Below are 25,177 nucleotides of genomic sequence, written 5' to 3'. Positions count from 1 at the left end.
TTGAGGTCAGGATGCCTGGCTGGGATGCAGGTTCCTGCCACCACCCAATGGGTGTGGCTTTGGGTGAGTTACTTAACGCCTGGGCCCCATTTCCTGTCACGGGGGCAGCAAGAGCCGGTGCCCAAGCCATCTCCAGTGGGACCCACATCTCAGTGGGACCCCTGAGATGTGAGGTGCGCTTGAGGGGCCGGGACCCCACGGGCCTGTTGACCGCATCTGTGGGAACATTCCCACCCAACCTCAGGAAGTGTCCAGGGATGGCAAGGCCTGCGGAGCCACAGGGTCCCGTCTAGAATCAGGAGCCATTTGGAGCAGGGGGGCCTGCAGGAGATGACGTTCCAGACCCCAAAGGGGGCACGACCCTGGACCACCAGGTGGGGCTGAGGAGTCATGCGCTGATAGCGGAAGACCTTTTAGGCTGGGGTCAGAGGGGATGCTGGCTGAGGGTGGAGTTGCGGTCCCCGAGCCATGGGATGGGCGTGGGAAGGCAGATGCCCAGAATAGAGCGGACGCAGCCTCCTGGCCTCTAACTGCAGGTGGTAAATAAACAAGACACAAGAAGTGGCAGCAGGAATCCCTCTGGGAGCCTGCGCTCACAGGTAGAGTGGGGTGACCCCACATTTAAAAGGCACCCCAAGTGCCTTTTCTTGGACCAACTGTCCAAGCCACAGGGCTGGGTCTGTGCCTAAGGGGAACTAGGGCCGAGAACCACCTGCTTGGTGCCTGGAGTCCCCGAGGGCACAGAGGACTTGCCTTAAAAGACAGAGCCTCCAGCCAACCCTCTGCATATTTCTCTTTTATTAACAGTTTATCGCTCTTACTCTCGTATTACAATTCCATGTTTCATCAAAGTCTTTCAATTCTCATTTTGGTAAAATAAATAGAGATAAATGAACCCTTAGGTCACGCTCTCTCGAGACTCTGTAACTTCATGATTGAATTTTCGCATCAGACCTGTGAAGACAGCCCCTCTGCGGGGCCTCTGCGCTTGGCCAGGGGATGGTTTTGTCTCAAAACAAACAGAACTGCATATGAGCTCAAAATCTGGAGTGGAACCGCTCCGTGAATTGGCTGTGGGTAGTCAACTCTGCATCTGTGCGTGGAGCTCAGCTTCTGGAAGGTTCCCAAGTCGCCGTCTGGAGCGCCGGGTGGAGGTGACCGGCTGTGTGCGGGGGAGCTGAGCTTTCTGCGGTCTCCCCGACCCCACGCTGCTCGCTTGCCCAGAACATGGCGGACGCTGTCCTGGAACTTTCTCGGGGGAGCAGGCATGGCCTATGGGCTGCAGAAGGGCTGTTCCCCTTGCCCAGCCCTACGCCCCGCCAAGCCCACCCACATCCACAGCACGGCTCTCCCTCACATTCTCACTATTATTGGCCTCTTATTGGCAGAAGTAGCTAAGCCAGCTCATCCCTCTATTTCTGGATAATCCTGATTCCCAAGGAAAATGGAAAAAATGCTTTTCAAAATATCATTGTGGCTGTGTCTCGTGTTCCAGGTGTGGCTGCTCGGCGCGCCGTCACAGACGCGTGTGCATGGACATATGTGAAGCTGCTGCCCTCCCGGGAGCTCTCCCGTGTCCCTCGCAAGCGTGATCTGCACCCCTTTGTGTGGGGACAGAGGGCTGAGGTGGCACCGTTCACCCCGATACTCTTGGGGCTTGGTGGCCCCTCCATGTGTGCTCGTGTGATGCATGTGGGGTGCAGGTGGGGAGGCCACGGTTCCCACACCTGCTGGGGAAGAGCAGCACTTGAGAGAAACAAGCTCTGTGGCCCACGGGACCTGTCTCTCCTTCCAAACCAGGGTCCTCCTGCTGACAGACCTGCAGCAAGAACAGCTGACACTCAGACGGAGTCCTGCCTGAGGGGAGCGCGGCTGTGTGGGGAGGGCACGCTCGGCCTCGCAGTTGGGCCAGATGGGCCCGGGGTGAGGACCCAGTGGGTGGCAGGCCGCCTCCATCTGTCCTTCACTCCATCTCAAGCTCATCCAGTGCGCTCAGACCATCCCCAGGAGGACACCCGGGGGTGGGGGGGAGGGGGCACGGCGCGCAGCCCCGGGAGGCTGGCTTCCGTCTGGAGCCTTTGTGGACTAATGCATCACTCGGAAAACAAAACAAGTGCTTCCCCCTTAAAAACCTCAGAAGAAAACAGGACGGGAAGGGGACTGGGATGTACAGCTACTGTGTCCTCAGGCCAGGAGCTGTGTTTCATCAGAGCAGCAACCATCACACCGAGGACTCCAGCAGAGCCCCCTTCTCTGGGCTCCTGGGCGTGACAGCGAAGACAGACAGACAGACAGTGCGGGCCCTCTCGAGCCCTCAGCAGCCAGGTCAGGCAGGTGCTCAGGGCAGTGCGGTGGGTCCACTATGTACATGGCGGCTTGTGGGAAGGGGCCGCTATCTGACGCGCTTCTCCACCGAGTACACGGAGATGTAGTAGTCGTTGCTGCCCACGGCCAGGTGAGGCTGCAGGAGGGAGCAGAGAGCAGGCAGTGAGCATCCAGGGGGGTGCCGGCCGGGCCTTGACACCCCAACTCCGCCCACGAGGCAGGCGCAGGAACGAGGGCCCATCGGCTGCGGCTTCTGCAGAGATGCATCATCTCCTCCCTGTCACAGGGAGTCCGCACACTCCCCTTGCCTCCCACACCTTTTTTCCAGGATGGCCTCCCAGGGACAGCTCTGGGAGCCTGATGTGCGTTTAGGCAGAGAGCCACACGCCAGGCTCCCAGGGAGCCTCACGCTGCGCGAAGGCAGGCTGGCAGAATCCTAATTTAAAACACAGCAGCCCCCAACCACACGGCCGACTGTAACGAAGGACGGCGCTGTCAGCCGGGTCACAGGGGTCTGGGCTGCTCCTACCCCAGTGGGCTTTCCAGGGGGAAGTTTCTCCAGGACTGGGGTCTGTGTAGGGGCCGAAGGGGTCAGAAAGGGCGGGGCTACTTCACATCTGCTTTGATTGACAGGGAATTTGGTGCTGCTTCTACAGTGAGTGCAGTCTGGGGGCTACGGCCCCTGGAGACCCTGGGCCACACTGTGGTGTGGGGAGGGGCCTGGCTGCAGCACCCCTCCTGCTGCTGCTGCTAGCCTCCCGCCCGCCCTCCTCGCCTCCCGCGGGGACACAGACCCAGTGTGGGTGGAAAGCCAGGCAGCTGATGGCGCCGACTCGCTGGCCCATGAAGCCGTCGTAGTACTTGATGTGGTTGATCAGATCTCCGCTGCCATTGTAGATGGCGGTGAACTGGTTCATGGAGCCACTGCACACGAGAAGGCCTGGCAGTCAGCGTGGGGAGGCGGGCGTGTCCACAAGGAGATGGGGCTCCTCTCTGGTCACCCCCACGAGAGGACTTGGGCCTCAAGGGCCGGGAGGCCAGGCAGGTGAGGAGCAGCAAAGGGGCCACACACTCAGTCCCTCCACCCAGCTCTCCTCCACAGGTGTGGGGGCGGGCAGTACTGCCTGCGGTTTACACAGGGCCCCGGGAGTTGGTCAGGCAGGACGCGGAGAGAGAAGAGGGCCGGCACCTACCACGCGATCAGGTTTGCCTGCGGGTGGATGTCAAGGGCCGTCAGCCCCTTAATGATCTGCAGGACGTTCACGGACTCCGGCATCCGAGGGTCGAAGAAGCGCACGTCCCCGTTGACGCTGCCGAGAGGGTGTTGTGGTGACGCTGGGCGGGCCTACCGGCCCCAGGACGGGCCATGTGTGGTCAGGGGCCGTCCACACGTGCAGCTCAAGGTCATGGCCCCCTGGACCCTCAGAGTGTCCAGGGAGGCCCCTGGATGGCACATGGGCCCACCCCACTGACCCTGGCAGCCAGGCCTGCCGCCGAGCCCCTTGGACCCCTCCCCAGAGCCAGAAAGGGCCCAGCTGCCGAGGCACGAAGCAGCGGTGAGCAAAGACACAGGGGAGGCTGTGAGTTATTCATTTCCGGCCGGAGATTAGATTTTGTGCAGCTGGGGATGTGGCGACGGGCGGGAGGTGAGGACAGTAGGCCACCCCTTCCCTGCCCTGGGCCTGGCGGACATCGTTTTGAGAGCTATGTTCTGTTTTCACGTTACAAACAAGGGAAGAGCATCTCTTTGAAGAAATGGTGGCTTTGTGACAGTAAATTACATTTTCTGTCCCTTTAACGGGCAAATAAACATGTGCTGCTCTCAGCACAGGACTTACCGGCAGCAGGAATGGACTTATGGGCAGACAACGGATCCGCTCAGTGATACTGGCACACGCCAGGCAGATGCCGCGGCTGCGGGGAGGCTTTGCCCAGCCGCCTTGCCACCCCGTCCCCTGCCGCTGCAAGTCACCCACAGGCAAAGTTCTCCAGTGGGAGGACCTGCTGTCCCCACCCTTGTGCCGGCTCTGACCTTTCTGGCCAGTCCCAGAGCAGAAGTTAATTACTACCCTGAAATGCCATCATTTCCCAACTGTTTAAATACCAAGGACATATTTTAGATGGAGGGAAAATAATGTTTTTACAGCAAAATGTCTCATGAATATTCCATGCTCATTACCTGACGCTCATGATGTGGCCCTCAGGGTGCTTCTGGAGGTAGGCCTTCACCACCCAGGCCGTGTGCTCCCGGTATGTCATGACGCGGCTGGAGGGGAGGAAGGTGGGGTCAGGGCCCGGTGACAACTGTGGGTGTCCCTGATGCTCCGAGGCATCAGGATGGGAGGCAGGGTGGACTTCGTTTTGAGCAGAGGGAACAGAGCATTTATTTAAAGCGTCCGGGGTCCGCCGGTGCTGCGAGGTCTGCCCTCACCCTCTTGTGTTCACTGTGAGTGACTGAACCCCCCAGGTACGCCCCTCCCTGGGGGCCTCCCAAACACCTTGGGCCACGCTGGGACCTCCGGAGGCAGGGTGGCTGTCATGCCCTCCCGGGGCCTGGGCACCGCCAGCCCCCCTACCAGGACTTCACACTGGCATCTCCCTGTGGGTTTGAGGGTCGAGACCAAGAAGCCCAGACTCTAAGGCTGCCGAAATGGAGGGGCACAGGGGCTTTCCCGGAGGCCTGGTGAGGGTCCTTGACAGGGAGTACGGGACGGGGGATGCACGTGCTGGGGAGGTGGGGGCAGAGTGTGACATCTGGGAAGGCATCCAGGACACAGGTCACACCCAGCACACATAAGTCTCGGTGCCTGGGGATGCACAGAAGACCCCACATCTCTGTCCTCACACCTTGGGCCAAAGAGGGGGCTCTGGAGACCCCAGCCCCTCCCTCACGGCCGTTCTGTGACCCTCAGGTCTTCTTGGGTTGGTTTGCCAGTTAACTGCCTGCCTAGAGAGCCTTCTTAAAATACCAGTTTGACTGAGATTTGACTCACATACTGTAAGACTCTCCCTTTAAAAGCACATATTCAGTGACTTTCGCACATTCGTACAGCTATGCGCCCATCACACATCTAATTTTAGAACATTTTCATCACCCCAAAAAGAAACCCTGCTCCCCCACCTCCACGATGGCTGCTTTTGGTGGGTAGTGTGGGTTTTCAGTGGGCACCCTCCCATAGAGACCCACAGGGAACATGCAAGCCAGGGGCTGCCTGGGCCCACTCACCATCCAAGCCTCAGGCCCAAATTCCCGCCACAGTCTGGCTGACGCCTCTGCTGCCTGCCTGGGTCCTGCACCGACTCCCCTGCCTGCTCCCGGCCCTGCAACCTCACAGCTGCCCTCTCTTCCGGCTGGGGTCACTGATGGTGCTCGCCTGATCTCGGGCCCAGCTCAGTCCTGTCCCCTCATCCCCTCCCACGAGGGCTCCTTTAGCTCCTGTGGCTGCACATGGGCCCACCTGCTGCCTCCCATTCAAAGGCCAGGCCTGTTTTCTGGGACAAGGTGGGTGTTCAGTAAACATCACCCGGGAGCCCGCGACGGCTGGGCCTGGGTTCCAGCGTTGCTCTGCCATTTACCATCCGTGTGTGACTGGCGTCTGGACCTCCATGCTCACCGGCCCACACAGGGCACGGTGCTGGGCCCCACCTGGGCCTCAGCCCAGGGCCGAGGGGCAGTGCCCAGAAGAGCCGTGACAATGCATGTGGCCCAGCGCTGTACAGCACCCATGCGTGTCCCTGACGCCATCTTCTTGGCTATTCTTGAGTTCAACCCGGGAGGCAGTAGCCTTCTCTATGTTCAGGTGGGAATGGAGCCCAGGAGGGCAGCGCCTTGCTGGGACCCCCCGACCCCCAAACCTGTGTTCCAAACAGCCCATCCACAGCTGGTGGGAAGCCGTGCTCCTCCACACGCTGGGGGATGTGGCTCTGCGGGGAGTGCCCAGCTGGCTCCGGGGGCTGGCTCTGTCTGGCAGAGGGAGGGGAAGGCGTGGCCCAATTACCATTCGCTGAGCGCCATCCTCCTGTCATAGACGCGGATGGAGCCGTCGCCGAGCCCAGCCACGATGAGGGAGCGGTGGGAGTCGCAGGACAGGCTCGTCACGCAGCTGTCGGCACCTGTGGGGATGTCCTAGGGCCGACACAGACCCCGTGAGGCACCCTGGCATCAGGCCCCCCACCCCACCCCCACTAGCTGCTGGATCCCTTTTACAGCCACCGTGGGTGCGTTCGTCACCCTGGCGTGGAGCTGCTGCCTTTCTCTCCACCGCGGAAGCTGTCAAGGCCTGAGGAGCTGGGCCCCAGAGGGAGTCAGGCTCCATCTGCTTGAGTGACAGCCCGGGCACCCGAGGCCCGCAGCCAGGAGGGCAGGGCAGCAAACACCTCTGCGCCCATTAAACTTTCCAAAGTCTCCCTCTCTTCTAAGAAGGAAGACGAAGCATATATCGGCAGGAGGAATCATCGTCGGCTCCCTCTTAAAACTCCTAATTAGTTCAGGGAAGGGTCTAGGGGGAGTCCTGCCGCCCATAAACCATCTCCTCGCCTCTCCTCCTGGCAGCTGTAAACGCTGGAGAAGGGAAGGAGGCGTGATGAATGCGCGGCAGGAAAGAGCAGGAGACAGGAAATGGGCCCCCAGACGGGGAAAAGTGCTTTTCCAATCAGAAAAGGTTTTGCTGCTCTCAGGCACACACAAGGAAGAAATCCAACACGGATGGAAACCGAATCATCGTATCCCTTTAAAAGGTGGGAGGCAGCCTGACTTGGCCCCGCTTCCCCTGCCCCTCCCCCATCCCCCGCAGACACCACCTGCTCAGAGTACTTGCGGCGGGGTGGGGTGGGGGCGCTCGAGGACCCTCATTCTCAGCCCTCGACCTCGAGGGCAATCGGAGCTGGGGAGGACGGCAGGGTCTGCGCCCACTGGCCCGCCTCGCCCCCAGGGAGGCCCCGTGAGGGACGGTGTGCTTACCTGCACCTTCATCTCACGATCCGTGTCCCAGATCCGGACAATACGCACATCTCCCGAGCTCATGAGGAGCCCGGTCTCCTGTTCCCAGTCCACCACCATCCCAGCTCCTGGAGAGACACAGACGGGCACCGGTGTCACCGAGGGAGCCTGTTCTGGGCAACAGCTCAAGCAGTCGGTGCCAACCCATAGGGTGGGTCCCCAACCTCATGCAAGCTTGAGGTCGGGGTGACAATTCAGAGCCTTCTCTATATCTCTGCTGTACCCAGGCATCTACCAGAGAGACAGCAGGATCTTAGGACCGTTTGTCCAAGATGCCCACCTTCCAGGACACCTGGGCATGATCGGCAGGTCTGGAGACTTTAGAATGGGTGTCAGAGGCACAGAGATGTGAGTCTCCTGGGTCCCGCAGTCTCCTGGGGGTGAACAGCTTTGCAGCTGCCCCTCACGGAGGCAGGGGGCTGACCACAGACGGTCAGTGGTGAATGAATCGAGGACTGCCCTTCCCCACACTGGACTGGGCGGGGGGCGAATGCCTTTAGCATCCCTAAGGGCAGCACTGACCTCACAGGAGGGACTATAAGATTTAAGATGTTTAATTATAATATTTCAAACACACAGAAAAAACACAACAGAAATCCCTGTACCACCACCCAGATCTAAGAGCTGCTAATATCTTATCATTTTTGCTCTTTTTTTTGTTCTTGAAGTGAAATTTAAGACAGTGAAAGCCTCACTTGCCTGTCCTGTCCCCAGACAAATCACCCACAGGCCTTGGGCGCCCTCCCAGGCTGGCCCCCGTGCACTCCCCTGCAGGGGCACGTGTCCAAAACCATGAACCACATCTCCCACATTTCAAAAACGTCGCCAATTTCAAAGGGGGGGTATATTTTCCAGCAATGTGCGTTTTTCCAGTAAGGTTACGTTTTGAGGGTTTATCCAACCCAACGGATGCAGATCTGGTTAATTAGTACTGAACTTCTGGGTAACACGCCTTTGGAGAACGAGCCCGTCACTTCCACGATTCCCTGCCTGTAAACCACGCCACACTGACGTTTCCATACGCCCTTGCACAAGGAAGTGGCAGCACCGGGAAGGGGACATATCCCTGTGCGTCCCACCTCCCCAGGTGAGGCCGTTTCACTCCCAGAGTGGATGCTGGTCTGCAGTCTCATCAGAAATGGACACAAGGTGTGATTTCCCCAAATCCTGGTCGATGTTGGTGTGTGCAGCCTGTATGTTTTAATATACATTCTGACACTGATGGTTTAACTCATATATTGCAAATATCCTCTCCTATTCTGTCACTGACATTATAACTTTGTTTATGTCTTCTTTTGGTCATACTGAAGTCTGAAGTGAAGTCATCATGCTTTTTTATACATTTGTCTCTGCTTTTTGTGGCAGCAGCTCCTGTGTTTGCCTCTGTGGTTTCCCCTTCTCTCTGTGGGTGCCCACTTTTCTCCTGACTTCCTGAGTTGGACAATGAGACCTTCACTTGTTCTTTTCTGATATGCCCCTTTCAGGCTATGGAGTTCCCTCCAAGTGCCCGATCTCTCTCCCGAACTCCAGACTCTCATCTGTATGTGTCACTTCAGGTTCCTGCTTGGATCTGAGCCCCTCAACCCTCACTCCAGAGACCCCCAATGGCTTCCCATTCTGCCCTGGCCCCTGCAAGGTTCGAGCTCCAAAAGTGACCAGGCTGGTCCTCTTAACTGACAGTGGGCCCTGTGCCTGGAACGCCCCTCTCCTGACGTCCATGCAGCCCCTCCAAATCGTGCTCATTCACCTCCTCGACCACGTGAGGCTACGACTCACCCTGTTCCGTCTTCTACCTGTTCCAGATGTGTCACCTGGCACACCCCCTCCCGTCCTCCCTGTTTTGCTGGCGGCTGCCATGTCTACCCTGCAGAATGTCAGCTCCACACAACAAATGGACGAGCCTTTGTTTCACCTTTTAGAATGCAGTCTCCCCACTGCAACGCCCCTGACCCCAGGCAGGAGAATACACCCTAATGTGCCAGAAAGGCATCTACTGGTGACAAGGCTGCAGGCGAGGCCTCTCACCTGTCACCATGATCAGAACTGGCAGGGGAGAGGGCCGGGCACGTGGCCCCCACTTCTGTCCAGGACAGCCCAGTCACATTGTGACCAGTCAGCCCACAAGCAGAGCCTGAAACCACGCCACCTGCTTCCCCTCACCACGTGCCCGGTGTGCATGATGTGAATGAATCACAGAGGACGCGCCCACCCACGACCTGACTTGGGGTGCCAGGTCACTGCAGAGGCTCACAGACTCCTGTATCCATGGACCACTGATGGGGTGGCCTGTGTTCTCGGGCATCCTTAACTGCACTTGGAGCTCTGTGTCAGCCCCGTCGGGCTTTCAGGAGCCGTGTAATTAAGGAGTGGTCCTCCGATGAGAGCACGTGGCCAGGTGACATCTGGGATGCTCTGGGGTCACGGGAACAAGCTGGGGAGTGTCTGGGGGGACCACAGAAGGACTGGGAGGGGGGTCTCAGCCCCATGCCCATGCAGGAAGCAGAGAGGAGGCCGCGGCCACTCCCAGTGGGGTAAGAAGCCTGACCTGGTCTCCAAATGAAGTGCTGGAGGCTTCCTGCTTGCTGAGTCTCCTTCATGATGGATTCAGAGCCAGTGGGGGCCCACCCTGCATTAGTGCCCACCCAAGTGACCTCATTTCAACTGAATCCTTCTCTCAAATACAGTCACCCTCTGAGTGCTGGGGCCGAGGACTCCACCACGTGAATTTGGGGAGACACAGCTCCCACACAGGGCCCCAGCGTCTCCATCTGCACTGGAGGCTCTGGAAGGTGTGCCCATGTGGCCCTCAGAGGACCTGGGGACGTGGATCACGTGAGCTGAGTCCTGTTTTAAATCTAGATTCTCTGATGCGGACCAAATGCTGGTTTAAACCAGTTGTAAAGCATGGTGAAGCCAGCAGAGACAAGAAACGTGTTTCCTAAGGTCTTCCCAAGTCCTGTACACACCGGGGAGGCAGGCGTCCTATGTATACAGACAAATCTGGGCGAGGCTGCTTCCTTAGCTCTACCAGACTGTTTGCGGAAGCTGTGTCACCTAAGACAGTGAGCTGCTATCCGTGAAGAGTCTCAGATCAACGTGAAAACTGCTGGGATAAAAACAACAGTCTGCTTGCACCCTGACCGACCTCCTGCGCCTGCCGACCCCCACCTCATTCTCCTGTAGATCTGGGGTCCTGGCCCGTCCTCCTGCCCAGAACGGAACGCGAACACTGGCCTTCTCACTCGAGACCTTTCCCAGCCGAGCCTGTGTCTCGACCTCCAGACACAGCGGAGGAGAGATGATCTGATTCATCATGAGTTGGTAGAAGATGATGAAAAGGGTGACACTCTTCCTTGACGCGTTGAGCACAAGGAACAAAATTGATGGCTATGATTTAAGTAAAACTCATAAGACAGGAACATTGTGACTTTGAACCAGAGTGAAGATTCCAATCACTTCGTTCCTGGGGAGCACGGTCTCAGCAGTGTCTCCTCCTTCCCCATCCCCAGAAAAGTGACAGCTGTGGGCAGAGCCTGTGCCCCTCCTCCCTCCCCCGGGCCTCCTTGGCCTTTTTTTTCTTTGGGAGCAGGCAGGCTGCTCTGGGCTCCCCGCAGGAGGGCCCCTCCTCCCTGTCGACGCTGCCGCCTCGACACGGAGAGTGCTCGACTGATGGAGGCTCCGCGCGTGCTGCAGCCTCTCCCTCACTGGGCGAACTCCAGCACCCTGAGTGCCTGAGATCACGGTCCATCCATCTCACTGCCTGGGGCCAGGGGTGGTGGGCGGCCCCCACCAGGATGCAGAGATTCCCGTCTGACTTTATCCTGGATATAAGCCCTGCTCACATGTTCCCATCCAAAAGCTGGCCGTGAAAAAGAGGGAATTTCTTCATTAAAATATAGACGTATGGCACAGGGATGGCTGTAGACTAGGAAGCGGGAACGTGTAAGTCAGGGACCAGACAGAACCCTAGGCCCAGCAGACAGTGAAAAGAAGAAACACGTTGTTCCAGAGGCTTGGGTCCCTGTGATGTCCATGATCAGCCCTCCAGGCTCAGAGGCCAGTCCAGACTGACCTCTAAGGACCCTGTCATCTGGAACGGACCTCTGAGAACCCAACATGGGGATCTGACCTCTGAGGACATGTCATGTAGACCTGATCCCTAAGGACCCATCAGCCCCAACCTGAAACGCCCTTAGGAGCTATGGTTCTGGAACTCCGAGGAGGAGGGGCCAGCCCCTGCCCAACCAGGCACGTGTGAGAACCTCAGACCTGTGGGATGGCGACCTCCATTCCCTCCCCAGGGATGCAGACGCAATGCCTCCCCATGGGATCAGGCCTCCCTCAGGGCCCATGAACACCTCCTGGACAGCCGGCAGGTTCAGAGACACAGGACAGGGCTGGCAACAGAAAACTGGGCTCGTCGGGAGCAAATGATTTCACCTAAACTTCCATTTCTCACCTGGGAGATGGACGAGAACACGTGGCAGCTGCTTAGGGTCAGAGGAGACAGGGTGGGGCACACGCCTCCTGGGAGAGGAGGGAGCCGTCGTTCCCCATGGCCAGTGCCCCGTCCAGCGTGGGCCCACGGGGGCTGCCACCCGGCCCCGCGTCCTACCTCCTGCACTGAGAGGGCTTCCTGCTCACCAGGTCCTGCTAATTTTAGACTCTGGATGTGCTTGTGACCGTGGAGGAGGAGTGAGGCTGGGAGGGGAGGGCAGCCGTGACTCCCCCCGCCAGCCACCCCTGTGCTCCGCCGGCGCCCTGCTTGCTGCCCAGATGCTCCAGGCAACGAATACTAACAGCTGCCCCAAGGCCCAAGGTTTAGTCCAGTTCACACACACACACCGGTGCTGGACGATCTGTTCCCTGCCCTCCGGGGTGGCTGCTGCTCCCAGGCAGCTGACAACCAGGGGATGGGGCTGCCCTCCTCTGGCCGCCCCAGGTCCTGACCGTGAAAGGTGTCCCCTGGCTCCTCTTCAGGATTTCAGGGCAAGTGACCCTGTCATTCCTCTGAGAACCCAGGAGGCTCTTTCTGAGAGAAATCCTTCCTGTTACAACCACCGCCATCACTGCTGGCGGGAAGCAAAGGAGTGAAGATTGAGTCAGTCTCGGGTTTTCTCTTTTTCCTTCCTTTTGAACTTTTTACTAAAAGAGTCCTTTGTAAAATACGAAACTGTGAGTTTGTACATCCGTAAGGACATCGTGTTCTCAGCCTCCCGGGACCTGCTTCTCTACCCACTCCAGTTCTGATGGCACGAGGGACCCCGTCAGACCCATAGCCACATATGCCTTCCTGCAGGGAACCCTTGTTTAGGGAGCGACTAAAGAGAGACCAGAACAGAAAGTTCACCAGAAGGCTGGTCATACTCTAAACTCAGATGCTGCAAATTAAAGGTCAAGAATTCTATCTGCTGCCTGGATTCATAAGGCTCCATCTCTTTACAATTTACCTGACTAGTGAGCTTAGGAGAGAAAAGGGCTCGTTTTGAGCAGGCATAAGGGTTTGCTAACCCTGTGTTACCATGTGTATCCACAGTCAGTTGCATATAGGTGTTTTAGTAACTATCAAACTTGTATATGGATTTTCAGATGGAAACAGATGCTTTAAGAGACTTTGCATTAAATTCTGAAAAAGATTCTTTTCTGAAAAATTTGGTGGGAACGCAAATCTCAATCTGGAGCGACTTTTCTGTCCTGATGGAGTCGTGAAATGTGCCTCCTCCCTGCGAGCCTGAGGAGCTGCGCCATCCTCACTCCGGCAGGCTTGGATCTGGACTGTTTTCCATTCCCAGGCTGTTGTGAAGGTGGCCTGGAACAGAGAACTGAATTGTCCTTGAGCCAGCCCAAGAGTGAGTGAGGCCACCAAGGAGGCCGGGAGGTGCGACCATGAGGCCTCGGCTCCCAGGGAGAGTCCTGTCTACGGCTTTCGTTAAGATTTCTTCCCAGAGCCTCACACAGTCAACCTCACTCATCCCATGAGATCTCAGTGCTCAGCTGGTGATGAGTTTTTGTATTGGAGGAGACTGTGCGGATGGAACGAATAAGAAAAACCACAGCCCCGGTCCTCTGCTGCCTGAAGAGCACAGCGGGCTAGCGAGCGTCCTCAGGCAACGCGGAAGAGCGGCTCCCGGGCTAGCGAGCGTCCTCAGGCAACGCGGAGGAGCGGCTCTAGCGAGCGTCCTCAGGCAACGTGGAGGAGTGGCTCCCACCCGGCACTCACAGGTAAGGGAGAAGGCACTCACCTCCCTGCTTACTGCGGTCAAGAAAGATTGAGACCTTTCGGGCCAGACCTGCGAGGAAACAGGGATTATGGGCTGGATGCAAGGGAAAGCAGGCCAGCCAGAGCCAAATCAGCCAAAATCACACAAACCACAAACAGGGGAGCAGCCGAGAAGGAAACAGGAGGGAGGGGCAGACGGTGGCCCAGGCCACGGCTGCAGTGGGGAAAAAAGGGCCAAATGTACCTATGAACGTGAAAACCCAATTATCAGGGGTTTTGGCTAAAAAGACTCTCTTTCTAGACAGGAAATTGGAAGTACTATGACTTGGGGGAAACATGACCTGACACGGTGTGGGCACTTCCAGTGAGTGGAGGTTAGTGGCCGGATGTGCACTCAGTTAGTGCAGCCCAACCAGCAGGAGCTGACCCACTGGCCACGCCCCGAGGAGGCAGACACTTCCGTTTAGGTCCTTAGAGTGAGGACAGCTCTTCATTCATGGGGCCCAGCGGTCAGTGAGGAGGCCTCTGGGGGGTGGGAAGTGTGCTTCCATCTGGGTGCCTGTGGGCGCCGTGGCCCAAGGACGGGCGGTCCCACCATCGGTTCTATTTCAGAGCACGGCTCGCTCAGTTCCGGGGGTGGCCGTGAACCCAGACTGACTTCAGTTCTCCTGACAGCGGGGTACCCCATGAGGGGAGTGTCCCCAGGCTAACTGCACATGCATGCATGCATGCCCATGCCTGTGTGCACATGTACACACGGGAGCCGGGGCGTGCTAAGACGATGCGGAGACCCTGCACATTTCACATGACTTCTGAAAAGCAGGGGTAGGGCTCCTGCAAGAAACAGTCTCTTTAGTCACAAACCACGGAATCAAATCTTTGCTAACAAGCTGCCACGACAGCGACTTGGCGAGCAGATTCTGAGCTGGAGAGCGCGCAGGAGAACCTCACAGGCAGACTTTTCTAACTGTCCAGGGAGTGCCAAGTCCTCCCTCCCACGTGCCCTACACAGTAGCATTCACAAATGAGACCCCCTACGCCCTCTGTAGCTGAAGGACACGGTGGGCCAGGCCTCATGGGGTGCACAGCTGTGCAGGATCCCCCGTCACAGGCGCGTGGAGGAGCTGATGACCGCAGCCCCCCCAAGGGCACCTCTTCCCCCCCCACAGCTCGTGGCTGCCTGGGACCCGAGACCAGGCAGAGGACCTCACTGCGGAGCACAGGGAGCTTCACGTGCCTGGGGGGGCGGTAATCTGGAGCAGGGAGCGGGGGCTGCTGTTTCTGCCCGACAAGGTCCCGGGGGAACACAGCGAGAACTCTGAAGCTGTGGGGGTCTCCCCAGACGCTGACAAGCAACTGCTGTGGAAGCTGCTAGCTCTCCCCACAGGGTCCCAGCCCACAGCTCTGTAACTGTCAAGTCAGAGGCCAAGGCGGGTGAAGAAAAAGAAACAAGGTGCTGATGGGCAGAAGGCAATGAGAAGTTGGCACAGGGGTCAGAATTCCACCAGACCTGCCCCTCGGTTACTGAGCTTGAGCTCCTGAAATAGAAATTACAATCGGGGGTCTCTCCAGCCCTGCTGGGGCTGCGATCCCCGTGCTGCAGAGGGAAGCTGTGGAGACTGAAGGATGTGGGGCCCGGAGAGGCTCCCCGGTTCTCAGTGTGCCCCTTCTGGGCCCTGAAGCACACAAGCCCTTCCTGTCTTGATCCTTTAGAGCAGTCAGCCTCCCAGGCTCACCACCCCTTCCACCTTCCATCCCCCTGAAAGAACAAGGAAATAATGTCTTCCTTTTTGCTAAGCCCACAGCTGCCTGGTCAAAAGGCAGGGGACAGACCAAATGAACTCTGGCTTAGCCGCCAAGGAGTGCTGCGTGCCTGCCCAAAGCCCCCCTCACCCCACCTGCTGATAAGGACCTGGAGGTAAGACCCCCACCAGCTTCCTGACCCCTCAGCAACAATGCCTCTCCTGGGGGGTTTTCTGAAACCCAGGAAAGGGAGAGGGTCCAGCAGCAAGGAGTCTGTAGCAAACATGTCTACAGCAGTGGAACCACTCTCAAGTTAGGGCTGCAGTGCACACCTGGGCCAGGAGCAGCTCTCCACACACAGGTGACATCTGGGGGAGACAAGTGCAGGGGAGCCCTGAGACTGTACTGCTGTCACCTCAGCCTCCTTTCCTCCCAGCTAGACTCTCTGCCCCGCTCCCAAACTGCATGCTGCCCACCCTTGCTCTCACCTTCACTAGAGCAAAGGCAAGTAGCATTGCGGGTAAAAAACCACAGACACATCACTTGGCGGTGGCAGGTATTTGGGGGCGGCAGGTAGGTAGGCCGCTGCAAGAGGAATAAACTAGACAACAGTGTATCCACTGGGCTGCCAGTGGGCTCCCCACTTTCTTATCCTCTGGCCCCGCCGGGAGGCTGACCCTGCTCTCGACCAGCCCCTGCCTTCCCCGCACAGGGGTCTGCAGAACGGCGGGAGCCTGGGGTGTGTCCCGTCCTGCTGGACGGCAGCAGGAAGCTAAGGACTGAAAACCACGATTCAACTCGTCCAGCGTGTCCCGCAGTGAAACAAACCTGTGAGCGTGAGCACCTGAGAGCCACGGGGAGGCCGTCAGCCACCTGCTCTGCCGCAGCCAGCAGCACTGAGGCGGGCCTGAGGTGGGGCTGGGGGCTGAGCGGGTGGGAGGCGGGGGCGCTGCAGGGCAGGGATCAGGCTTTTGCTCCAATGTTGGAAAAAGCAAGAGAGAGACAGAGGGACCTGTGACGGCAGCTGTCATCCATGTTAGCCCAGGACCGGGCCCAGAGGGGCCTAGGCAACAAGAAAACGGCTGTGTTGGGTCCTGTGGAGGTGGGTATGCATGACCATTTTGTTCCTGAAGAAAATGTAAGAATATGGCTATTTTAAAAATTAACACATAAGGAAGTGTCTGCCGTGGAGCCAGCTGTGCCCCCAAGGGTCGGCGTCTCCCTAGGACAAGTGCTCTGACGGAGGGGAGAGAAGCAGCCATGTAGGCACCTGATCGGCCACGCGAGGACATGCAAAGACCCCAGGCCAGCAGAGGGGCCGACAGCAAGCCGCTCCGGCCTCCATCTGGCAGCGGCTTTGCGACCACATTGGAGGGTGGCTCCGGCTGAGGGTGTCTCTGGAAATCCAGACCCACGGCCGCATTAATGCTGTGTGAACAGCGAGCGCGGGGCTGAGAGGTGCAGACCTCCTGACAATGGGCCTGGACCCAGAGACCGGAAGGCGGTGCTGGTGTCTCTCACCCTGGGCGTGGGGCAGCCATGCACACCGACAGGCAGCATGCACAGCAGTGGCCGGTGGGTGCTGCAGCCGTGCCTCTGTCAGCCCAGGGCAGGCAGGCAGCGCACTGGCCTCCCCCGTAGGACCAGACACAACTGGGGCGCCTGCTGTGTGCTCATCACCGAGAGGCGATTAACTTGGGCACGAGGGGGACAGAATGCAGCCCCAGGCCCTGCCGCAGCCACGCTCTCACAAGCAACATGAGCTTCCAGCCAAGGACGGGGGCTGTGGGCTGGTCAGAGCTCGGCAGGACTTCCACCCGTGAGCAGAGTCTCCCAAGGAGGAGGCTGGCTGGGTCGTTACTTGGGGAGTCTTAGTGGACTGAGCGCCTGCAGGACCCCGGGGAGCACCCACCTCGGGTGGTGGGCAGCATGTCGGAGAGCCCCTGCCAGGCCGTCACCATTTCTGGATTCTTTTCCAAATCAGCAAAGTTCTTCCAGACTCTGATGGCACCGTCATCTTGGGGAGACAAGAGAGGATATTCAAATGCAGGCCTGGTTGCTCTGGGAAGGGGAGGAGGGCCCTCCCCCGGAGGCACAGGAGGACAAAGGCTGCCCAGCCCAAGGGACAGATGGGTCTCTCGTCTGGCGAGGAGCTTATCAGAGGCAGAGTGAGGCCCGTTCTGGCCTGACCTTGGGCTTCAGGGCTGTGCCTCCACCTCAGCATTCCCGATCCCCTCCGAGGGGATCACCTGCCAAGAAGAGGCAGTCTCAAGGGGACGGTGCTCAGGGCCTCTCTCTCCCCACCTCCCCTCACACGAGACTCAGGAAATGGGCGGGTTGTTCCTCCTGCCTCTCCAGGCTCAGAACGGGGCAGAGGCCCCAGTGTTCTCCGGCAGATGGGCAGCCAGGTGGGCCTGAGTGTGTGGGTCTACCACCTGGCTGTCTGTCCGTCTGTCCTTCCTTCCTTCCTCCTGGTGTTGCTTGCCCCCAGGACCCTGCTCTCTGGCCTCACTAGCCCTTCACACGAGGCCCTCAAGGATGACCTTGCCTCAAGCTGCAGAGGGAGGATGAGGTCATCTGGGGACACGCTGGGAAACACTTGCCTGACCTCTGCTGAGCAGTGAAGTCTCGTGCTGCACCTCCACTGGGATCCGACTCCTGAAGGGCCCTGGGTTCCTCTGCTGTGTCTCTGCGCCCGGGGAATCACCCTCTTTGCCTCCTCTTTGGCGCTCAGAGAGGCTCAGTGTGATCTGTCCTCAAACCCCCAACTGACCCTACTGGCTGCCCGCACCACTCTGGGTTTTCGTCCTCCCCCTCCCTGCCTGATGTCTGCCAGGGGGCTGGCTTTGGGCCGGGGCTGGACTTTATTTTCCTGGGGAGGGCTGCCAGCAGGACCTCTCCCCATGGGTGTGCCTTTAATGATGGAGGCCTCCACCTGGGAGCGGTTAGTCCCCTTTGCCAGAAGAAACAATCGAGGTCACAGGAAGCTTTGTGCCAATTCATGCTGGGGTCTTGCATCTGTCCCCCACCACCTCTGCATTGGGGTTTAGGTCCCCACCACACAAACCCCACTCACCTGTGGCTGTGAGCAGGAGTGAGCAGTCCTGGCCATTCAGATACTCCATGGCCGTGACCCTCGTGTACCGAGGGTTTCCGTTGTGGAAATAATCCAGCTTCTCCCCTTTCTCCCAGTCCCAAAAACTTCAGGGAATAAGAGAGGAATAAGGCTAGTGATCAGGGAAATACAAAAGCCACAAGGAAATACCACCTTACACCCACCAGGTCGGCCACCAGCAAAAACACAGAAAGGGACAAATGTTGTCAGGGATGTGGAGAAACTGGAACGCTGTGCCCTGCTGGTGGGAACATAAAATGGTGTAGCTGCCATGCGAAACAAGAGTGGTTCTTCAAGATAACTAAACACAGAACTACCGTTTGGCCAGGATTCCACCTCTGGGTATACACTGGCACACCGCTGGCCTCAGATAAAAGCAACCCAAATGCTCATCAATGGAGGAAGGATGTAACAAAATGTGGTCCATACACATGGACTATTATTCTGTCTTAAAAGGGAAGGAAGTTCTGACACCTGCTTTGTTAAGCGAAATAATCCAGTCAAAAAAAGGACAAATACTAGATGATTCCACTTATATGAGGTTCCTGGAATAGACAAATTCATAGAGACAGGAAGTAGAGTGTGGGGTGCTGGGCCTGGGAAGTGGGGAGGGGGAGTCAGTGTTTCATGGGGACAGAGTTTCAGTTTAGGGCGATGGCCTGGAGACGGACAGTGGTGATGGCTGCACAACAAGGTGAATGTGCTTAATGCCACTGAGCTGCAGCCTTAAAAACGGAGAAGACAGTAAATTTTATGTTATGTATAAAAAAAGGAGAGGAATAAGAAACGGGTAAGAATTCTATCCATTTTGGGCTTCCCCAGTGGCGCAGTGGTTGAGAATCCGCCTGCCAATGCAGGGACACGGATTTGATCTCTGGCCCGGGAAGATCCCACATGCCGTGGAGCAACTAAGCTCGTGTGCCACAACTACTGAGACTGTGCTCAGAGCCTGTGAGCCACAACTACTGAGCCCATGTGCCGCAACTACTGAAGCCCACGCGCCTAGAGCCCGTGTTCCACAATGAAGGAAGCCACTGCAATGAGAAGCAGCCCGCGCACCACAACGAAGAGTAGCCCCCGCTCGCCGCAACTAGGGAAAGCCCGTGTGCAGCAATGAAGACCCAACACAGCCAAAAAAAAAAAAGAATTATATCCATTTTATCAGCTATAAAAAGAATTGCGTCCATGGTTCTCTCCCATCAAGTGAGCGCTTTCTCAGGGACATAAGGGCAATGGTCACTATGAATTAACATGGTGTCTTATTACTGACACTTTCCCTTCACACACTTGCTGCCCTTGCACACAAGCGGGTTCCTCACATGTCCTGTCACTGTGGGATCCTGATGAGCCCCTGTGCACCGGTGTCTGTTCACTGCACAGGAATGGCCCCATCTTCGTACCAGAAGCTCCCGTCCCGGCCCACACATAACCGTGCTCAGGCTTCTGCAACACCCGTGGTAACGTGGCCAAGTGCAACCCTGGGAGGGCGCGGGCAACACCAGGAGGAGGGACGTCTCTCTGCAAGTTTTCCAGCCCCCACCCCCACCCTGAAACAGCCCAAAGGCCCGGGCTGAGGAGCTTCCACACCAGGAGGGTGCAGGGGCATCCTGCCCACACCCCCCAGGGGCTACCTGTTCTCCAGCTGAAAGGCCAGCTCTGCAAGTGCCCCACGTACCAGATGCTGTCTTTGTCAGCGACGGCCACACACGGCGTAAAGGGGTGAAACTTGACCACGGAGGGGACACCAGGGTTCCTGTTCAGAAATATCTGGTCGTCCAGCCTTGTGATACCTGCCAAGGGAAACACACGACTATGGGTCTCAATTTGCAGCAAATGTCAATGATGTATTTTACCAAGGCCGACACCAGTCCCTAATGTTTGGGGACCTGGAGGGGCCCAGAGGAAAGCAGGGGTTACAGCGCACGGGTGGGTTCCTGACAGCAGGGCCCTGCCTCTGCTTGTACATGGCTAGCATTTGATATATAATTGCGACAACCCGTCAGCAATACTCAGATCAGTGCACACTGGTTAAGGTTTTAGGAAAAGAGCACCAAAGATTTTGGAATAAAGCTCAGTAAGGCTGAGATTCGTAACTGAGACCCAAGGCTGAAGCCTCGGTTTGGCCATCGCTGTCTGCAATCCAGCCAAGGATGTGAACGGGGATTTGTTCAACAGGCCCCAATACAGCCACTTGGGAAAAAACCCTCGTGGCCCTGAAGGAGCTTTAGAAGAACAACGAAAAGAGGATAAAACTGCTAAGAGCATCTGACAGGTTCACACACATTTCTGGAGAATGACACAGGCTTATGCAGAGGAGCCAGGCGTGGTGGCCCCTCTTCCCTGCACGTCGTAGAGGGTGAGCAGCCCTCATGGCACTCAGGCCCCGGAGTCACCCCCTCCTCAGTGGCTGGACGCAAGTCTTGGGTGACACAGAGGAGCTGCTCACGCTTTGTGAACCTGGCGCCGGCCGGGTGAGCTACTGTCACCCACAATTTCAGTCCTTTTCCGCCTCCCTTTGCTAAAACAACTAACACAGAAAACCACTCAACAATCAAGACAGGGTTAAACTAACAGGCAAACAGGTCCCAGAGGGTTTAACTGTTGCCCAGAGGTGCCTTCCCCCACAGCCATGGGTTCCCCAGGACAGAGGCGTGATTTGACCCAGGAAAGATGAGGGGATACCCAGGTCCTGAGTCACTGCAGGTGTTCTGCAGACATGCAGAGATCCATGTATGATGGCAAAGTCATGGTGTCATGGGGGGTGGCCAGAGGGGTCATGGATAGAAAAGGCAGCATTAACTTTCCCAGCTCGTATTCTGGGGCCTCGCTGACTTGTCCGGTGACTTGGCTCAGCCCGCAGGTGTGATTCCCGTACTTCTACCATTCACAGCCTTCCCAGCACACCGCTGGCCTCAGATAAAACTACAACTTCATGAGGAGTCCAGGCTCTGAGTGCGGCAGGCAGCAGAGGAGGCTGTGGACTCACTAGCGGCCCTGTCCTCCCTGCCCACGTCCACCGGCAGTGATGCTCCCGTCAGCAAGCTCACTTGCTAAGGTTTTCAGCGGCTCAGCAGTTCCTCTCGGTGTGTGTCTGACAAGCAGACCTATTTTTTTCCACAAAGACTGCAAAAGAGAACCCCTGACCCTAATTTACAGAGATACTTTTTTTCTTTTTTGTCTGGAAAACCTAGTTGTTTCTCGAGTGGCTGGCTCTAATTTCACCCCGTTCAGATGTCCGACTGCACGCAGCAGACTGGCTCCCAGGTTGCGCCCGTGGGTACAGGGAAACCAATTTGTTCTGCTGTCCCCGTCCATAGGCCTGGGGTTCTAAAGAACCACCAACTTCCAAGAAAATAGGCCCTTGACCCCATCATGCGGAGAGCTTCTATCATGCTGGGCGGCTCGCTCTCTCCTGGAGAAAGCTGCAGACTCTGAATTCCACATCCCCAGAGGCTTTACATCCAGCTGCGACAGTGCTTTCATAGAGGCGAGTTACAAACAACCAAGACTGGTTTTAGCAGAAGTGACCGCACATTAATGAAACGTGACCCGAGCATCTCACGGAGAGCACTGTGAACACATGCCGAAGTGCTTCCGAAACAGCGCTGCTTCTGGAAGTGCTCAGTGGGCCAAGGAGTGCGATGGGCCTGGGCAGGCGGGCCAGGGACGAGACCCCGACTCCAGGCGGCCTGCAGGCAGGGACGGTCTCATGGGTTCTCACCCTCAACTTTAAAAAGTAACCGGTAATAATCAAGAGAATTTGACAGGACAGGGAGGCAGGGTCACGACAATAATTCAACAGAAGCGTTAAGAACCTGCTTATCTGCTCTGTGCGGTACCTGGGCAGGGTCAGTCCACCGCCCGAAGCTGGCCCAGCAATGAGGGCTCAGGCAGAGCCGAAAGACCAGCCCACGCCCTGTGCACTCACAGCTATGGGACTGGGTCGGTTCCCGGGCCAGCGGGGGCTGTACTGCTGGGAGAGGGAGAGGAGAGAGGCTCGTCTCTGGGGGATGGTGAGGGCCCCAGTACTCTGTCCCTGTTCTGATCACAGGGTGGAGGCCCTCAGCTGCCCCCTCCCACCCTGCTTCAGTGCCTGGGGGGCTGCTGCAGCCAAGATGAGGGGGACCCGCGGCCCAGCAGCCCTCCCTGTGGCAGCACTTGTCCACGCTGCTCACTGCCACTTCACCGGGGGGTGGGGCTGGGGGGCATGCAAAGTGGGCGGTTTGGGCATCTGTTGGCAAATTTAGTAAAAGGTTTGGTCAAAATGTGACTGATACACAGCTTTGGGTGATAGAGAGCGATTATTTGGGGGCCTGGTGGGGTCCAGGGTAAACACAGCCAGGGCCTGGTGTTTGTCTTCTGTCCCCATGGGGAGGACACAGGCCCACTCTGCCGTGGACCCCAGGGCCTGCGGAGGGCTTGCTCCTTCCTCTCTGGAAACGACAAAAGGCAGAAGACACAATTGTCCAGAAGCTGCCAGTCAAGACAGGAGCTTCCCTGGACGATGATCCCAGAGAGCTTCCAAGTCTCCCTGAGGGCAAAGGCACAGAGTCTCCCAGGACCAGGCTTTGTCAGGCAGGCGGATGGTGCCCCCACCTTGGCACTCCTCCCTCCCTCGAGCATCTCTGCCAGCCTCACTTCTCCCCTGCACAAGGGCGGGTGGGCGCCTGCTCAACAACCGCGGTGGCCCCTGGGGACACTGCTTACCCTTCTGGATGAGCTGCTGCGCCTGCTTCCTGACGCGGGTGTTTCGCAGAAACCGCCACTCCCGCTCCTTGCGGATCTGACTCTCCAGGTCATGCTCTTCTGGGATCTTCAACAATAAAAAAACAATTATTTCCAGATAAGAGGATTCGTCCTCCGCAGGTGCTAAAGAATCTGGGTTCTCTGGTCAGCCCAGTGTCCAGTGCCCTACCGCAGGCTAGAGCAGAGCATTACAGTCAGAGGTTGGTCACTGGATCCCCGAAGCAGCTTCCCTCTCTATGCTGGGAGTGCCACTCACTGCTGCCCGCTGGGCTTAGAGCCTCTGAGACCTGGGACCGGGTGGGGGGAGGGCTGGCCGGCGCGGGGATGCGGAGTGGAGACTTAGGAAACCCCTGCCCCCACGACGGCCCAATGGTGGAAGCCAGAAGTCGTCGCACTCTGACAGGGCAGCAGGGGGGCTGCTTTCAAAGCAGACAGATTTTGAGGGGAGATTCAGGGATAAGGGCTGGGTGTTCTCCGAAGGAGGGGACACAAAGGGCCCTGCTGTGCCAGACACTAAATTTGCTCCTTGCCCTTAAATGCAAAATCGGAAGAAGATGGGCTGTGCTCAGAGACTTTTGCTTTTATTCTTTGATGCCAAAGGGAACAGAGGCATCTGGTTAGAAGATGAACGAGCTCATGAGAAGTGACAGAGGACAGCAGCCAGGGCATGGCTACCCCGTGACAGCTGAGAGAGGCAGGCCGGGCCTGAGGGTGGGACCTTCTCTGGGAGTTGCTGCCCGCCCCACTCCACCTAATGCAGCAGAGGGTGAAGCTGGCATCGGATTCCGCACAGGTGGAGATTGAGGAAGGAGCTTCGACCCTATGCCAGAGAACTTCTGCCCTCCCTAATCAGCTTTCAAGAGACGGAGTTTATCTGCACGTGAAGTATATGGATGCTGTGGAACAGTCCCCTTTCCTGGATAAGGGCCCTTCTTGCTTCATGGCTGGCGTGTGTGCATGTGGGCTACAGATGGGTGTGCCTAGGAGAGGGCCACACTTAGCAAATAATAAGTTATGATTTAAGTCTACTTTATTCATAACTATAACTTGTCATGTAAAAAAGATGTATCTCCTAAATCACATAGTCAATCTGGCTAACTCTGGTTCCCTGCTTGAAAACTCAGAGTTGTAAAATCCCAAAATACAAAAGGAATCAAGTAAACTAGGAAAAACCCTTCTTCCACTTAGCTGAGTTAACCAGCCTTGTACTCAGCCAGGTAACACCACACAGGCAGAAGGAGCCCATATTCATCCTGGAGAAAGCATCAGGATGAAGGACAGTGAACGTGGTCATGTGCACGTGCCCATGTGTAAGTGTGGCTGAGAAATGAGGTGACGTCTACACGGAGAGGAGTTCAGCTCACGTTAGGGAAAAGTCAAGATCATTTCTAAGTTTAAGAGAAACATGTTTTGGATTACCTATGCCACTTCTCCCCACAGGTAGAGGAGGCAGTTATTACATGAAATGGTCATGGAGCACTTTTGTGTCTTCTCCTAGAATGCTCTGTGTTATCTCTGATCACAAATGAACAACCCCAAACCTCACCTCGTCCCTGTGTACAGGTGCCGAGGCCTCTGTGTTCCAGCATTTCACTGCTACACTCCTTTTTTTCCTCTTAAAAATCACAAAACTACACCCAGCAAAACAGCAAAGATATCCTGACACAGAGACAACCGAAGAAAAGTCACCCAGAGCTTCCAGAGCACAGTTAGTGCTGTAGACATAACCCCACAAAGGTATTTGGGATAGACGGTGGGTTTTTACCAGTTGGTTTTGTTTCATGACAATCCAGAGATTATTTGAAAACAAGTAACAAATAACCAATAACGTAGAACAATAATAAGAAAACCCCACATGAAAAGACTGAGACTGCACCTGAATAGATCTCTCGTTTCTGCGGGAATAAATTAGAGGAAGGGTCTAGACAAGCAGGAAGGGAGTGGGACAGGCAGGCATGAAGTTCTGGACTGTACTCCCCATGGTGGGGGCAGGTGGGAGGAAGGAAGGGGGACGGGAGGCAGCTGCGCA

At 57.1% G+C, this 25,177-nt stretch overlaps 1 protein-coding gene across 2 annotated transcripts in view; it reads right to left on the bottom strand.

Moving 5' to 3' along the window:
- Positions 1–2,089: 2,089 nt before the first annotated feature.
- Positions 2,090–25,177, bottom strand: part of RPTOR (regulatory associated protein of MTOR complex 1) — a 343,232-nt gene continuing 320,144 nt past the window's right edge. The window contains exons 25-34 of one of the 2 annotated variants that reach the window (XM_065898159.1): positions 23,110–23,215; positions 20,078–20,192; positions 18,364–18,488; positions 17,200–17,304; positions 7,286–7,392; positions 6,324–6,451; positions 4,505–4,591; positions 3,519–3,635; positions 3,120–3,249; positions 2,090–2,461 (exon numbers count right to left, since the gene is read on the bottom strand). In XM_065898159.1, the coding sequence (XP_065754231.1) occupies positions 2,393–2,461; positions 3,120–3,249; positions 3,519–3,635; positions 4,505–4,591; positions 6,324–6,451; positions 7,286–7,392; positions 17,200–17,304; positions 18,364–18,488; positions 20,078–20,192; positions 23,110–23,215 (1,089 nt within the window). In that variant the 3' untranslated portion in view covers positions 2,090–2,392. The remainder of the gene's footprint in view (positions 2,462–3,119; positions 3,250–3,518; positions 3,636–4,504; positions 4,592–6,323; positions 6,452–7,285; positions 7,393–17,199; positions 17,305–18,363; positions 18,489–20,077; positions 20,193–23,109; positions 23,216–25,177) is intronic. The other variant, XM_065898160.1, reaches the window with a different exon arrangement.

This window comes from Phocoena phocoena, chromosome 19 (assembly GCF_963924675.1).
Source record: "Phocoena phocoena chromosome 19, mPhoPho1.1, whole genome shotgun sequence".
Lineage (NCBI taxonomy): Eukaryota > Metazoa > Chordata > Mammalia > Artiodactyla > Phocoenidae > Phocoena > Phocoena phocoena.
Note: the sequence above shows the minus strand (reverse complement) of the source record. Positions and strands in the feature narration are given on the sequence as shown.